Source organism: Propithecus coquereli, unplaced genomic scaffold (genome assembly GCF_000956105.1).
Source record: "Propithecus coquereli isolate 6110/MARCELLA unplaced genomic scaffold, Pcoq_1.0 Scaffold246, whole genome shotgun sequence".
Taxonomy (NCBI): domain Eukaryota; kingdom Metazoa; phylum Chordata; class Mammalia; order Primates; family Indriidae; genus Propithecus; species Propithecus coquereli.
Genome location: NW_012148019.1, coordinates 1,692,363 through 1,708,511, shown reverse-complemented (window position 1 = coordinate 1,708,511; position 16,149 = coordinate 1,692,363). Strand labels below are relative to the sequence as shown.

The following is a 16,149-nucleotide window of genomic DNA, read 5'->3' as shown; positions in this document are numbered from 1 at the left end:
GCCGCCGCGCACGTGACCCGGAAGGGGATCGGCGCCCCGGCAGGAGTCCCCGACGACTTCCGGGGGCGGGCTCAGGCCGCGTGCGCGCCGCTGGCCGCCGGTCTGGGCGTGACTGTGGTTTCGAAGGTGAAGCCCGGTCTCGCAATGGCCGCTGTCGGTTCCTCGCTGTTACTTTCGGGCGGCTCCGGTGGCCCCTCCGAGGCTACCAAACAAGGACGCCCGTTGGCGCCCTGCCCCGCGTCCGCAGGCAGCTTCCTGCCGCCCGGGACGCAGCTCCGCTGGGCAGCGGCGGCCTCCTCTGCGGAGGGAAGTGAAACAGCTGCGGGCAGCCCGCGCGCTCCGCAGCCGGGAGTCCGCCGACAGCAAGAGGAAGCCGGTGGGCTGCAGTCAGGAAGTATCTGGAATCTGGAACTCCCCCGGTCATGAGCAAGTCCTAGGTCTCACGTCGGTGTAATTATAGCTCACAAAAAAGAGGCCAAGTGCTGTGTGACTTTCTGGGTTCGGTTTGCAGCTTTCAAGTGCTGGTGACTGTAAGCGCCCGACAGATGCCACTGGCAAGACTTGAGGGCCTCTTTGGGGTCCCTTCTCCATGACACTGAGCAGGGACGAGGCTGTTACGTTTCAGCAGAGCTTGATGCGTGTTTCCAGATCGCCCGAGCTGCTGAAACCAATGGCCAGTGGTCAAAGAGCCATCTTGTCCTGGGAGGAAACTGCTGTGGAGAGAGAGCAGCGCACTTCACCGACGTCCTGTGTAGCGGCTACGAGGCTGGGCTTTTGAAGGAGCTCAGGAAATTCCACCCCAAAATACGACTCCTTGGTGTAAAGAGTATTTTGGATTGCAGGCGCCTAGAGGTCAGCACAGCACTGGAGGGGGCTTTCCCTCTATCAGCATGAACCGGATTGACGACTTCCCTGCCTCCCCCTGGTATTTCAGTGGATTGCAGAAGGCACCCAGACCTGGCCCAAATCCTTTAAAACATAATGCCTGTCTCAGGTTACTTTACAGGTCCATCTGTTTCCCCTATGCATTCATCCTCCCTGGCAACCCTTTACGCCCCTAAACAAAATTACCTGTACTCATTCTCCTCCCTCCACTCTAAAAGGCATGTGTAAAACTATCTGAACCACACTGGGATACTGAGTCATCACTCTGTGATTCTTTCTCCCCGTGCACATGGTAAGTAAAGCCCTCTCATGAATCTGCCTTTATCGTGAGTTGATCTTTCAGCGAACTTCAGAGGAAAAGGCAAGTTTCCCCTCACCCCTGCACTTTCCAGACAGTGGGGAGAGTCCTAGTACCGTGTCTCACAAACGTCCCAGGCAAATTGACTCATGTGTTCATCCCAGTCTCTTAGAGCCTGGTCTGCTCCATCTTGTTAATGGGAAAAGAAGCCAAACTCTGTAAAATAATTTTACAGAGATTTACTCTGAGCCAAATTTGAGGACCATGACCCGGAGCCACGCCCAAGAAGCCTTGAGCAAGTGGACTCACTGTGGCTGGGTCACAGTTTGGTTTCATACATTGCAGGGAGACAGGGGTTACAGGTCAAGTCTTAAATCGACACGTGGGAGGCTACATTGGTTTGACCCGAAAAGGTGGGCCATCTCGAAGGGGGGGAGGCTTACAGGTTATAGGTGGATTTAAAGATTCTTTGACTTGTAATTGGTTAAAGACATGAAGCTTTGTCTAAAGGCTTGGAATGTTTTAACATAAGAAGCTCTTAATCGGAGATAAGCCACTGGACATATGTTTGTTGTGTAAATTGAGGACCTGCAGGTTTGTCTAGAATACACTTAGGCTCCTTAATGGGTTACAAAGGATGTCCCCAAGGGAGGGGGGAATGATGAGGTATGTCTGCCCTCCCTCCTCCTGGCAGGCAATTTAGTTTTAGGATATTCCTTTGGCCACGAGGGGGTCCATTCAGTCAGCCGGTGGTGGTGGGGGGTGTGAGCCTTAAAATTTTATTTTAGTTCACAATCTTCTGCAGCTCACCAAATCTGCCCTTTCACTCAAACAGCTACAGAAACCAGATAAGCACCTTTCTTAAGACACCATGAGAGTTAAGTTGAAAAGTACTGTGATGTTTGTATACTGTGCCTTGGCCACTCAGGGTGATGTCAAATCGAACCCAAACCTTTCCTAGAGCAGCGGCCGTGGCAGCAGTGCGGCCTTGTGTGCAGCCAGGCTCGCTTAATCCTGCAGAGGACAGCAAGCAATGACTACACCACTGTGCTTGTTTGAAAACTCACTCAACAAATGTTGTCTGAGCACGAGTGGCGGTCTAGTACAGCGATCAGCTGAATGGGCCCTGCCACTTTCCATCTGTAACAGTGGGTGTTACTTAACTGACCTACGCCTGTTTCCCTACCTATAAAGTAGGAATAATAAAATAGTCCACCTCATGGGGATGCCGTGAAGATTACATGAGATAATTCAATGAGTGCATCATAAACACTCAATACACGTTCACTTTAATTTTTTTATTATTTTGAGACAGAGCCTTGCTCTGTCCCCCTGGCTAGAGTGCAGTGGCATCATCTTAGCTCATGAGATCCTCCTGCCCCAGCCTCTGAGCCTGGCTAAGTTTTCTATTTTTGTAGAGACAGGGTCTTGCTCTCGCTGGGCGTGAACTCCTGGGCTCGAGCAATCCATCCTCTGTGGCCTCCTGGAGTCCTAGGATCACAGAGGTGAGCCACCGCGCTTGACCTCCCCACCCCGGTTCGCTTTTATTTTTGTATATGCCCAGCCCTGGAGGAGGCGCTGTGTGGTCTACGCAGGAGGCTTGGATGGCTTTAGTTAATACTGGTGAAGTTTATATGTGAATTTATGGTGATAAAATTACTAATAGTAACAATAGTTTATTAAAACAATCCAAGTTTTAAGACTTGGTGGAGGTCGGGCATGGTGGCTCATGCCTGTAATCCTAGCACTCTGGGAGGCTGAGGCGGGTGGATGGTTTGAGCCCAGGAGTTCGAGACCAGCCTGAGCAAGAGCGAGACCCCGTCTCTACTAAAAAAAATAGGAAGAAATTATCTGGACAACTAAAAATATATAGAAAAAAAAAGTAGCTGGGCATGGTGGCGTATGCCTGTAGTCCCAGCTACTCGGGAGGCTGAGGCAGTAGGATCGCTTGAGCCCAGGAGTTTGAGGTTGCTGTGAGCTAGGCTAACGCCACAGCACTCACTCTAGCCAGGGCAACAGAGTGAAACTCTGTCTCAGAAAAAAAAAAAAAAAAAGACTTGGTGGAAAGAATTATCACCTGACTTGTAACTTTCATGTAGGACTAACTGCTAATTTCTGAGATGTTCTAATTTGGATTTAGCATTTCATGGCAAATAAACTAGGTAGCTGGGAAGTTCTTAGACAACCAACTTGATTTCAGAACAATTTTTTCCTTAAAAAAAATAGAGTTAAACATTTTTCACCAAAGAGTCAGCCCCACATAGAAGGAATGAATCCAAACACCAGTTTGGACAAGTCTTTTGAGTATTTCAATAAATTGCTGACATTTCAGTCTCAGGGCTTGGAGGCTGCTAGCGGCAAAGTACTAGGAGCAAGAGCTCATGGATAACGGGGACATCTAGAGGCTGTTGGGGAAATACAGGCAGCTGTGATTCCTTAGCCAGCATCATTACGGTGTTACTCCAGCGTGGTCCAAGGACTCTGGCACTGGCAATGCCCAGGAGCTTGTTAGAAATGCAGAATATCAGGCCCCAGACCTACTGAATCAAAGCATGCACTATAAGAAGCTCTTTCTCAGGGAAAATGGGCACATAACACCTTTATTGGCTGGGCGCGGTGGCTCAAGCCTGTAATCCTGGCACTCTGGGAGGCCGAGGCAGGCGGATTATTTGAGCTCAGGAGTTTGAGACCGGCCTGAGCAAGAGCGAGACCCCGTCTCTACTAAAAATAGAAATTAGCTGGACAACTAAAAATGTACAGAAAAAAATTAGCTGCATGGTGGTACACACCTGTAGTCCCAGCTACTTGGGAGGCTAAGGCAGGAGGATCACTTGAGCCCAGGAGTTTGAGGTTGGTGTGAACTAAGCTGACGCCATGGCACTCTAGCCCAGGCAAAAGTGAGACTCTGTCTCCAAAAAATAAAATAAAATAAAATAGAAAACACCTTTATTGAGGTCATCTGAATGGGACCTACCTTTACAGTAGACATCGTCCCAACCCTGCTGAAGGCAACCAGAACCCTCTGCCTTGAAAACAATGTTTGAGCAAATAAATAAACCTGGCATATAAAAACGAAAACTCTGCAAACAAAATGAATGTTTCACAGCTCATCTGTGTGCCAGTGGTTCCCTTTAACATCTATGCCATAGAGCATGTGAAGCATCACAGTGGACCGAGGTCCTCTCAAGAGATAGGGGACACCAAGGTTTCCTGATGAAGGCCAGGGGAACCCCTGAAGGGACGGTTCTGGTGACCGGGTACTGAAACGGAGCATAGGCCAGGAGGCGCTGCATCTCCTAAGCACAATGCTCTGCGTTTGCAGAGTCGGGTTCTATACACAGCCCTTGTCGAGCCTGGATCAGTCTCTGCTTCAATGCAGGTCCTGTCTACCCTCCCTCCCAGCGATCCTTCCCTGCTCCCTATTTCCACTTAGTGATGTCATTAACGTACCTCATTCCTGAGGCATTTGGGCCTCACAAGTAGTTCTGTCTCCCAGGACTGGACTATAGGCTCCTGAAGGGAAGGGACAGTCACTGTCATCTCAGTGGCATCCACAGCCTGCAGCACAATGCCCAAACATCTACTGAAGAAAAAGCAAACATCTCACAAATTGTGATTTAACACCGTTCTTCCCTGGGATTTATGCTGGACTTACCTTACAAAACCCCACCCGTGGAAAACTAGGGATGACGACCATTCTTGTCTATTTTACGGAATGAGGGCTGCTAAAAATTGGTTTTATAGGCAAACACATTGGGCAAAACTACCCAGTAACTGACTCCCCTTCCCACCCTCGCCACTCCGAGCTGCCTTTTTCGAGCTCAAATACCAGTTGTCCTGTGTGCTGGAGAAGCAAAGGAACCCTGCAATGTGGCCTGGAACAGGGTCTGTACGTGCGAGTCAGGGAGATGCACGGACCAGCCTCCAGCCTCCCACGTTGTACAAGCACAAAAGACAAAAACCAGCACAAATACGCTATAAATAAAACAAAAATCTCAAGAACTCTGCTCAGTTGTCTGGTTGAGGTTTATGATGCTGGATGATTTCCATTGCAAAAGTTAAAGACCTGGGTGTCCTAAGAATTATAATAGGGCAACTGGCTTTCTCCTCCTGCCTTTCTGGTACTGTGCTGACAAGTTCTTCAGGATTCATAATTCTTTATCTCTGAGAAAGCTGCAAGAATGGAGCTAACCATTAAATATAGAAAAAGCCCCTAAGAATGATCCCGTGGGAAATTTTGGTACAGTTACAACCTGGTAGGAGGGAAGTTAGAGGTCATATCCATCAGATGCTATGAAATAGTCCCTGTTGAAATTTAGGTGTGAGCAAAAGTTGTAATCTTCTGTCCCTTAACAAAACAGGCGGGAAATTGGTACAGGGAACACTGGAAATGTCCTGAAAGGGGGGGGGGGAAGATTAAAAGGAAAAGATGATACAGTAATATTTATTAAAATCTTTATTCATTTTCTTTTTTTAGAATTGAAACCCATAGAACACATTAGAAATTTAGGTGCATATCTGTCTTGTTTGGTGTCTTACCAAGTACAACCTTTATTTGTGCAACAGTTCTGAGACAAAATCCTTGGCAGATCAAAACAGAGGGTTCCTACATCTCCTGTTTAAACAAATAAATTAGTTTCCCAGTAAGTTATTCCCAGTTTCCCCCAACACTTTGTGTTTGTAAGGAACACCTCAGTTAATAAAAACCTGTGGCAATAGAGTACCCATCCCCTACTTCTTTACCACCCAGAATTGCAGGGAGAAAAACTGGCCTTTGCCTGTAAAATAAATTTCATGAAGTCATGTTTTCCTGGCTCACAGGTACGCCTAGCCAGTGCTGGCACGGCACAGTTGCTCGGTAGGTCTCTGCTGAAGGAATGGTCTTTATGTCACTTAGGGTCCCCTCTTAGAGACTAAGAACCTCATACTAGCTTCAAGTCCTTCAGCAACGTAACGAGTCAGTGTTGCCCTGTGTCAAAATAAATATATTTTTCTTGCTAGAATATATATCCAGCTATATACATACAGATACCTTTACTCATGTTTCCTGAAGCTCAGCTCACAGGATGACTCATAAGATAGCACTGATGCGTGCTGCCTTATCACCGATGTGTGGCCAATTACTGCACAAAGAACATGGATGACTGGGAAGGAAGGCTGAAGGGATATGGTGCATGGGAAGGGCTAGCCAAGGAATTTTTTTTAAGAAAGGAAAAGATGAATTTCTTTGGAAGATGATGCTAACTTCAAGTGACAATGAAATTGCCATGTGAAGGATTCATCTTTCCCAAAATAATATGCAATAGATGGACCTGAATTCTTCCATTTCCTTCTTAAATTTCATTTGATATATTAACCCTGAGTGTAAACAGGGAGAAATGTCTTAGTAATACATTATTGAACAATACTCTAAACAAATCAGATCCTGTTAAATTTGTTTTGCACAGAAAGTTATTTGCACCCCTTCCCAAACCCACAATACAGCCTCGTATTAAAGAACAGTTTTAGAAATTTCTACATTCAAACTTTGGAATAAACCCTTTTAGAAGTGGGAGGAGGACAGGAAACTGCAATCAGTTCTGATTTTCCTAGTTTTATAATATAAAAATGTAACCACATCTACCTTTGGATGTTTGGTTGGCACACCTTAGAGCTACTAAAAACCCTCTAATGACTTGATTGTAACAGCCTTAGATTCTAATAAACTATAAAGAGAACAGTGTTACAAAACTTTTTTAAAAAGATACCCACCTCTTTTTTCAAACAGAATTTAGTGTTTCTGAATTTTGGGGCTGTAAGCGTATGGTTGGTTTTCTCCAAGGTTTGCCTAGGCACGCTTTTCCTTACATTCTCAGTGCCACACCGTGCCACTCTGTTAGCTTAATTCTAACTTTAACTGCTGTGAATCAAAATACCTCTTAAGATCATGAGTTTGAAAATAGTAGGGAAGAGAATAAAATGATACACTTTCTGCAAATGCTTTGAAGAAAGGATGAGAATATTCAAAGCAGCTTTCCTTCCTGCTTTTTTCCTTAGCAGAATCTTCTGCCTTCCACATTTTGAATGAAGTTTCCAGTTTGAGAACAGTTCTTATTCATTTCAGTGTGGCCGACTAAAGGCATCGTGTGTTTGAAAGAACACGAATCCATAATTTAGCTCAAGGAACATATTTACTAAGGAATGCAGAGCTGATATCCTTCCTGCTGCCTCCTGCCAGCTGTTCTCAGAAGCTTGTGGTAAGTGCTAATCAAAATCTTAAGGCTCTTCCTGGTAACCTTAATTTCAAGGCTCAGAAGGCTTAAAATCTTTGTTTCCAGGTCTTCCATGTGGCCCAAATCACAAGATATTAATAAATCCTGCCACCTGTAGAGTGCACATTCTTCCTCTGTAGGGGTGAGCTGCCTTTTCTCACAAGAAAAGCACAAATGGGGTGGCTAATTATGAATTTCCTTGGACACATAACAGCGAGTAGCCTTAAAATTGAAATCTCACTCAATGATCTTGAGGTGTAAAAAAAAAAAAAAAAAAATTGAAGTCAATACCTCCTTTTGTTAACCCTAATTCAGTGTTTTGTATTTAATATCTGTCTTAAATTTGATACCCTTTTTAAAACTCAGCCCACTGTTGTGTCCATCTCAAAATGTACATAGAAAATTACGTTCCCTAATTCATGATATTTGATAGTAGTTATGGGTTATTCAGTTATCTTTCAATGTGAGAAAATCGGGGCATAAATTCTAAAGCTGTTTTTGAAAGAGTGGTTGCCTAAAACTGGTCTCCAATGGCTGGCATTAAATTTATTCAACCACACTGTTTAGATATTAGTCTCTGCTTGACAGAAGTGCAAAACTGGAACAATACCTCGACAAGACACAGTAGATCACAAAGTGGGCAAACCAGGCCTGTCCTCCTCTGGCCCTGTATTTTATTGCAACTTTGCCAGAACACAGAACTAAAACTGTGTTTTAGCGACCTGAAATTGGAGAATGCTAAGAGCAGACGGAAGCATGATACTACATCATGGGTTCCAAACTCCAAATAACACTAAATAACGAAATCGGGATTTGACATAAATCAAAATCTTAAGGCTCTTCCTCCTATAACCTCCTTAATTTCCAGGCTCAGAAGGCATAAAATCTTTGTTTCCAGTCTTCTGCATGGCCCAAATCACAAGATACAGCCACCAGCAGGGTGCACATGCTCATCTGTAGGGGTGAGCTGCCTTTCCTCACAAGAAAGGCACAAACAGGGTGGCCAATATCGTCTTGAGAACAGCAGCTCCAATGACCAAATACCTCAAAGGCAGGGGTGGAAATTCATTTTAAGACAGAAATGAGGATGGCAGAGATCACAGGCAACCTGACTGTTATTCAAAGTATTTCAGTTTTCTTTGTTAATTTAGAAAGGATTTGCCTGCTTTAAGCAAAAAGAAAAAATATTAGTCTCCATAAGAAAATCATGTTTGGGTTATAAATGTATTTTCTCTAGAAACAGAGACAACTTTTTGGTTAATTTGGACACAAATGTGAGAATGCAGATTTTACTTAAGTACAAAGTCATGTTTGCTTTTTTGCAGACCTTAAGAACCTAAATACAGGGGAACATGTTTTTCATTAATTCAACCATCTCCCTGATTCTGGTTCTATCAACTGGGTCTCTCTCTTCTTCCCTCCCCTAAGATCATCGAAACAGTACTACCCAACTGCTTAAAAGCCAGAACATCTTCCTGCTTTTGCCCTTCTCTCCAATTCTATCTTAGAACCATATCCCCTCCAGCAGAGTGTGCTATTTTGGCTTGATGGAACACAAGGTTTTATTAACTTTCCGATTTGACTAGTCCTGGTTAAAAAAAAAAAAGACACAAGAGATTGCAAAGTGTTTCCACAAAATCCACAGGTGTGGAGAAAGGACTGCAAGGTTCAGCTCAAAACACACACTCCAGAACCAATCCCAGCATTCCCCTATCCAAACGTCACACCTGTTTGTCCTTTGGCATGGGAATTAAGACCAACGGACCATGATACCCACTGCTAGGATGGGCAACTGCCGTGGAGGCCAGGTGACTCAGCAGGAACATCTCCGTGCTGTGAAACTTGCGGTCTTTGCTTTAGCTTCTGCTACAGAAAACACCAAAGACATCCAAGGCCACTGTGTTCCCTATCACCAGAACTTGCTGCTGGCCATTTCCAATCCATCTCATACAATCTGGAATTGATTGTGCTGTTTCTCTATCTTTGTAAAAAGAAGTTTCACTTATTTTGTGTTGAGAATTACAAGTGGGAGAGAGGCATCCTGTCTTCCACCAGCACCGTGTCCATCCCAAACTGGTCAGTGCACTGCTTCACGGTGGCCAGGACACTCAGGAGCCGCTGGTCCACAGCATCCAGGTGAGGCTCAGAGAGCACAGGTGAGATGGGGTCCTGGGCCATGGAGGATTTTAAGGCAGACTTTAGCACACCGTTCTTTAGGTAGTTCAGTCTGTTCCAGGTAGAAACCCGAATGCTGGAAGAAAAGGGTTTAGGACAAGTTACATAAAACCTCTCACTATCACATGGGGTTTAAAGCCTACTTGGCAGACAAAAAAAAAAAAAAAAAAAATGTAAAATATTTTAACTAAAAAAACCATTTGTTTTAGAATTAACCTCTGCGATATGAGTGTGCCACGTTGCCACATTTTGATATTTTTTCCTGGGTAATTAATCAGAGATATACAGAGACTTACACGTTGAGTGCAGTGCTGTTTGTAACAGGATGTATGTGAGGCGATCTGAGCGTCCAACCACTGGGAAATGGTTAGGTATTACGAAGTGGGATCTTTAAGAGGTCATTAGGCCACGAGGGCTGTGCAAGAAGGCCCCTTGCCAGATGTTGGCACCTCGATATTGGACTTCCCAGACTCCAGAACTGTGAGCCAGTTAATTTCAGATTGTTATAAATGACCCAGTCTGTGGTATTCAGTGATAGCAGCGCAAAATGGACAAGGACACCAACTAGAGAGCATCTTTTGTTCATCTCAGAAGAAAAGCTCTTACCTCTCTGTGGGTGAAGTGGAAATTACTAGGTGTGCGGAAACGTCTGCAGCTATTGAAAAGGTGAGGAAGGCCAGTCTTTGCGCAAAGCGTGGAAGGGACGGACGTGCACAGATGCAACTTTTTAAAGTTCCGCAATACACCACCAATGCCCAGAGCATCAGAGCTCCCCCTGCGTGACTAAGTTCTCACTCACTGCCTCTCGGCTCCAAATTCGCTCTTCAGCACATGCTCTGCTATAATGGACAGAATTCTTCTAAGCATCTCTCCTCTTAAGCTTTCTTGGTAGAGGGTGCTGGAGGGACACTGCAGGAGGAAGGGGGTTTCTGGATGCTTCTGTGGGTCAGTGTGTGTGGAGGTCATCTAGTGCTGCTCTGCCCCAGCCACATTCCCAGCAGGCGGGGCCCTCAGTGACCTTGAAGCTTTAGCCTGGTGATAGTGTCCCTGAGACCCTCTCAGCATGGAAACCAGAGCCTCGAAGGCCTGCCCAGTTTGGCACCTCTGCCCTCTGCCCACAGCTGCGCCTCACCTGCCGCACACAGGTTCCTGCTGGGTTCCACCTGTCCCTCTACACCGTGACACCAACTGCCCACTGCCAGTGCCCCACCTGCACGCGGGAGGGCTGCTCCGGCCTGCTCGGCACCTGCCAACCGGCGCACGTCTCTGCGACCCAGCGGGTGGACTACGCCTTCCCTACTGGTCCAGACTTCAGCCTCGGGGAGGGGACCCCCTTTCCAAGTCTGTCCTTGGGTAATCTCCCTCAGCCCTAGTTTTTTTAATAGTTACTCTTGTATCAGAATTTAGTAATTCTTCATATTAAATACCCCTGTTTAACACACAGTATCTTTCTTGTATCCTGACTAGACCAGACTGATGAAATTATTCCCACAGAAATATCTCCTTCAAAGACAAATGCGCATATTTTGACTGTATGTGTCACTGCTTCCCAGCATTAGTGAAGACAATTAAGGGTTGCCTGGGTAAACCGTTACTTTCTGCAGAATTTTTTTGCTATTAAAAAAAGAAAGAGGCCGGGCGTGATGGCTCACGCCTGTAACCCTAGCACTCTGGGAGGCCGAGGCGGGCAGATTGTTTGAGCTCAGGAGTTCGAAACCAGCCTGAGCAAGAGCGAGACCCCGTCTCTACTAAAAATAGAAAGAAATTAATCAGACAACTAAAAATATATAGAAAAAATTAGCCAGGCACGGTGGCACATGCCTGTAGTCCCAGCTACTCGGGAGGCTGAGGCAGGAGGATCACTTGAGCCCAGGAGTTTGAGGTTGCTGTGAGCTAGGCTGACGCCACGGCACTCACTCTAGCCAGGGCAACAGAGTGAGACTCTGTCTCAAAAAAAAAAAAAAAGAAAGAAAAGACAAGAAAAACAGACCAATTGCTAGCAGGGCCAGGCTTATGTGACTGACTGTCTCTGGGAGCTGACTAGTAATAAGTGACGCTCCTGGACTTGCTCTTCGGTGTCGCCAGGCAGGGGGTCCCAGCTGATTCCTGACGTGCGTGCTCTAAAATTATACCAGGAAGGATGATCTGAAAAGGAGCTCTTTGGAGCCCAGTCTTTGTCTCATTTTCTTGACTACTTTTCAATTTCTTTGTTCTCTAATGCAGAGTTTTTAAAAAAATCAATTATTAAATACTTACGGAAAAAGTTACTTTTGATCCAGAGAATTTCAAAGTGAGATTCGCAAACCCCAGGTGGTGTGTGGCAGGTGAGTGAGAGGACTTGAAACCACAACCTGAACCAGGTGCAGCAACCAGGGATACAGATTTTACTAGAGGATTTTTTTATTTTTGGCAAGGGGCTAGGGTGTGTGTAGGGGGATGATTATATTCTGATATTAAACCAAGCACAGACATGTATTACTGAATAGATTACAAACTTCTAGTTACACAAAATTTGAAATGAATTCTGAGCTTTGGGTTACCTGCCTCCGCCTTCACCTGATCCCTCATCTCAGGATCTCCAGGGGTTCTCGGGTGGAAAAGTACGACATGCACTCTTGAGGTACCAGAAGGCTTTAAGGCCGAGAGAGCTGACGCACTGTTACCTGAGCGTGGAAAGGAAGGCAGTACAAGCACGTGTATCTCCGTGCGTAACTTACATGCAACATTGATAGAGAGGGGCAAGAATGCTTCTTTCCTCCAGCGAAGGGTTCCCAAAGCTGAAAATTAAATTAAAACTTAGTGAATTAGGTGGAAGTACCAGTTCCCTTCTTAGCATCAAAACATCAACAAATTCTATGAGAAGCCCAAATGGGATCCTAGATAATTTCACACTCCAGCAGCTGAAATCACTTAAACTGAACACAAGCAGGGCATGACCAATTAGATGCAGGATCCCTAACAGCCTGTACTGAAGTACCTAACAACAAATATACTCATGTACAATGACCCTTTTTCCTGCCAAGATACTGCAAGGTGCTGGAGCATAACTACAGCAAACACAGTGTCGAGTTCACCAACCCAAAGGAGGACTTGAAGACCCTTACCCCGAAAAGATTTTAAGGCACGGGGAGAGAAATAAAGGCTATTCATATTAGGTTCCCACAAACAAGCAAATGGCCATTACTTGTAAAAAATAGTTATACTTGTTCTACTCCAAAATTACCAATATCCTATTCCCTTACAAATAAGTATATGGACAGATTCAAATTGGAAAAACTGCTCACAGAGGCTGAAGAAACATTGATTCAAAGCAGATGTACAAATGATTTTAGCAGTAATTCAGTGTCAGAAAAGGAGAACTGATTCTAGAACAACAATCTTTTACTCTTTTCCCAGAAGCTCACCGTAATAGCTGGGCAGTCTGGTAGCTGTTAGTGCAGCACAGGCCCTCCAGGAATATAAAGCAAAGGCAAATGCTATGGTCTAAATGTTTGTGTCCCTGCTAAATTCATACGGTGACACCGAATCCCCAATGCAATAGTATTAAGAGATGGGGCCTTTGGGAGATAAGCCCTGAGAGCAGAGCCCTCGTGAATGGGATTACTGCCCTCGTCAAACAAAAAGCCAGAGGAAGCCTGTTTGCCTCTTCTGCCATCTGAGGACACGCAGAAGGCACTATCTATGAGGAATGGGCCTCACCAGAAACCAAATCTCCTGGCCCCAGGGTCTTGGACTTTCTAGCCTCTAGAACTATGAGCAATAAATTTCTGTTGTTTATAAATTATCCAGTCTAAGGTATTTTGTTACAGCAGCCCAAAAGACTACAACAACTACTTTGATACGTATCTAATATCATGTGTATCATAGTACACTTGCTCATTTTTAAAAAAATGATTATTTTTACAAGAATGGATAAAGATTTTCAGGAACATATAATATTAATAGCAGAAAGGCCACTACCTGCTTTGCTGTGATGGGTTGGAAGGAGAGGCAGTATTTGCTGACCTTTCACTTTCTATGGCTGTCACCATCTTTCACGGGGCACGAGGTGCCTAGTGTTCAGTATAAGATGGTAGCCTTGGCCAGGCGTGGTGGCTCACGCCTGTAATCCCAGCACTCTGGGAGGCCAAGGTGGGAGGATCACTTGAGGCCAAGAGTTGGAGACCAGCCTGAGCAACATAGCTAGACCCTATCTCTACTAAAAATAGAAAAATTAGCTGGATGTCACGGCACACTCCTGTAGTCCCAGCTACTCAGGAGGCTGATGCAGGAGGATTGCTAGAGCCCAGGAGTTCGAGGTTGCAGTGAGCTATGATGACACCTAAGCTATCTGGAGAACACGTTCTGTTATCATTTGTTCTCTGCATTCTTCTCTATGGTGGGTAGTTCAGTGCCACATGTTCAGTTACATTTGATAGGGTTTGCTGAACAGAAGGCTTCCTTGGAGCCTGCCCAGGCACCAGGTCACTACTGTTAACACTGGATGCTGGAAATAAGCTAAGATATGGCTCCTCAGCAAAGAGTGCTTCTATCGCATTTGCTAATGAGGCCACCGTCTTTTTTTTCTGAGCCAGGGTCTCACTCTGTCACCCTGGGTAGAGTGCAGTGACGTCATCATAGCTCACAGCAACCTCAAACTCCTGTGTTAAAGCGATCCTCCTGCCTCAGCCTCCTGAGTAGCTGGTACTACAGGTGTGCCCCATAATGCCCCGCTAATTTTTCTATTATTTTAGAAGAGACGTGGTCTTGCTCTTGCTCAGGCTGGTCTTGAACTCCTGAGCTCAAGCAGTCCTCCCATCTGGGCTCCCAGTATGTTAGGATTATAGGAATGAGCCACCGCACCTGGCCCTCCATGATTTATTAAATGTGTATTTCTCAAGATTCTAAACATCGTAGCCAAGAGTGAATGATATAGGTAGTAACAAACTAAAGGCCTTGGTTTACAGTTATCTCTGAAGAGGCTTACAGAGTCTTCGACTCCTTGAAAGCACCACTTTTCCATTTTTTTAAAGTGCTAAGATCCCTAAGGGTGGAAGGAAGGATAGGTGCCAACAGCAAAGGCCCCAAATGGAAAAAAGAACACCTTCTATCAATTGTGTGTTGGATGTTTTCCAGGATACCCAAGAAAATGTCCTTCTTTTATACACAGGGAGCTAGTATGCTCACTGACCAGGACAGTCCTGCTGGTCCTACCTTTTGGCATTATCAAGAAGAATGAGCATACTAGCGCCTTCATCATCTTGAAAGCTCTCATAGTGATGGCGGTCAGCATTGCCAATCAGGTAATCGAAGACGGCTGTGTCAATAATGTCCAAGAGGCGCGGGCCGGAGTCGTAAGGGGATGTTTTCTTCACAGCGTCACAGTAGCTCTCGTCATACTCCCACCTGCAGGCAAGCAGCATCGCCAGGGTTACTGCGTGCCAACACTGTACCTGGCACTGTTCAAGACAAAGAGAAGACAGAGTTCCTACCTAGCAGGTTTGCCCCGACCCCATGGTTCTTTTTACGCTTGGACAGAACTACTGGCTCCTATACAGGGTTGGCACCTGGCCAGGCACAGGGGAGAATTAACTAGCGGCTCACAGGAGCATTTACCTGGCCAATTTGCCTTCTCGGTAAGTCCTGCCCCACGGGTGTCGGTGTTTCTGCAGAGGCCACACATCTGGAAGCCAAAGTGTGACAGATCCCTCCATTGTGTCTCCGTCAGCACAAGCTGGCTCTGTTTCTCGGCAGTAATAACACTTCCCATAGAAACAAGTATTGTTTCCTGAAGGACAGAAAGGAGCCAAATATACTTAAGGAAAAAAATGACAACTCCAAATTCTCCTCTAAACAATGTAGAAGAGAGCAGCTAGGTAAACAGGCATTGTAAAAACAAAGATCCTGAAATTACTGTAGTTCAAACATTTATGTTCTGTACAGGTAATGAAAGCACATAGTATAAAAAAATTCAAAAGGCACAAAAGGATATATACTAAAAAGTAAGTCTCCCTCTTCTGCAACCCTTCTACTCGGTCTCTCTCTCAGGAGTCAACTACCATCACAAGTGTCTTTCTCAACTCGCTTTAATTGAAGTGCGTTTATCTTCATGAGGGCTGAGACTCTGGCAGACATCAGGCCAGAGTACTCAGGAAGGGCGGGAAGGGGCATGTACTGGGCCAAGCGTGGCCAGAGTTTGGTTATATACGTGGGTAGGGGAATGGGGGAGGTGAGCAAATAAGTAGATAGAGGACGTAACAGGAACCAGGCTTCTCACAGATGGAGAAGTGAGTTAAACATACAGAAAGGGAGGCGGCCAGAATAAACCCTGTGGTGCTGAATTAGAATTGGAGATGCTGGTTTGAACTCATGGTTTTCATACAGACACACAGATGCAGCACATATACATACATACATGCACTTCTTACCGCAGTCCGTCAAGAGAACCTGGAAACAATGACACCCAGGTAGAAATCAGCACACCTAGCACCCACGTATTAGTTTCTAAATACCATTTTAATACTACGTTAAAAGGAACCAGGGCTGGGAGGCCGAGGCGGG

The 16,149-nt window shown here is 45.4% G+C and overlaps 1 protein-coding gene across 1 annotated transcript in view; it reads right to left on the bottom strand.

The window, feature by feature from the left end:
- Positions 1 to 9,401: 9,401 nt before the first annotated feature.
- The window catches only part of FAM20B (family with sequence similarity 20, member B), a 57,395-nt gene continuing 50,647 nt past the window's right edge, over positions 9,402 to 16,149 (bottom strand). Inside the window, exons 5-8 of the mRNA XM_012646541.1 lie at positions 15,205 to 15,376; positions 14,803 to 14,994; positions 12,327 to 12,386; positions 9,402 to 9,685 (exon numbers count right to left, since the gene is read on the bottom strand). Of these exons, the coding sequence (XP_012501995.1) occupies positions 9,454 to 9,685; positions 12,327 to 12,386; positions 14,803 to 14,994; positions 15,205 to 15,376 (656 nt within the window). The 3' untranslated portion in view covers positions 9,402 to 9,453. The remainder of the gene's footprint in view (positions 9,686 to 12,326; positions 12,387 to 14,802; positions 14,995 to 15,204; positions 15,377 to 16,149) is intronic.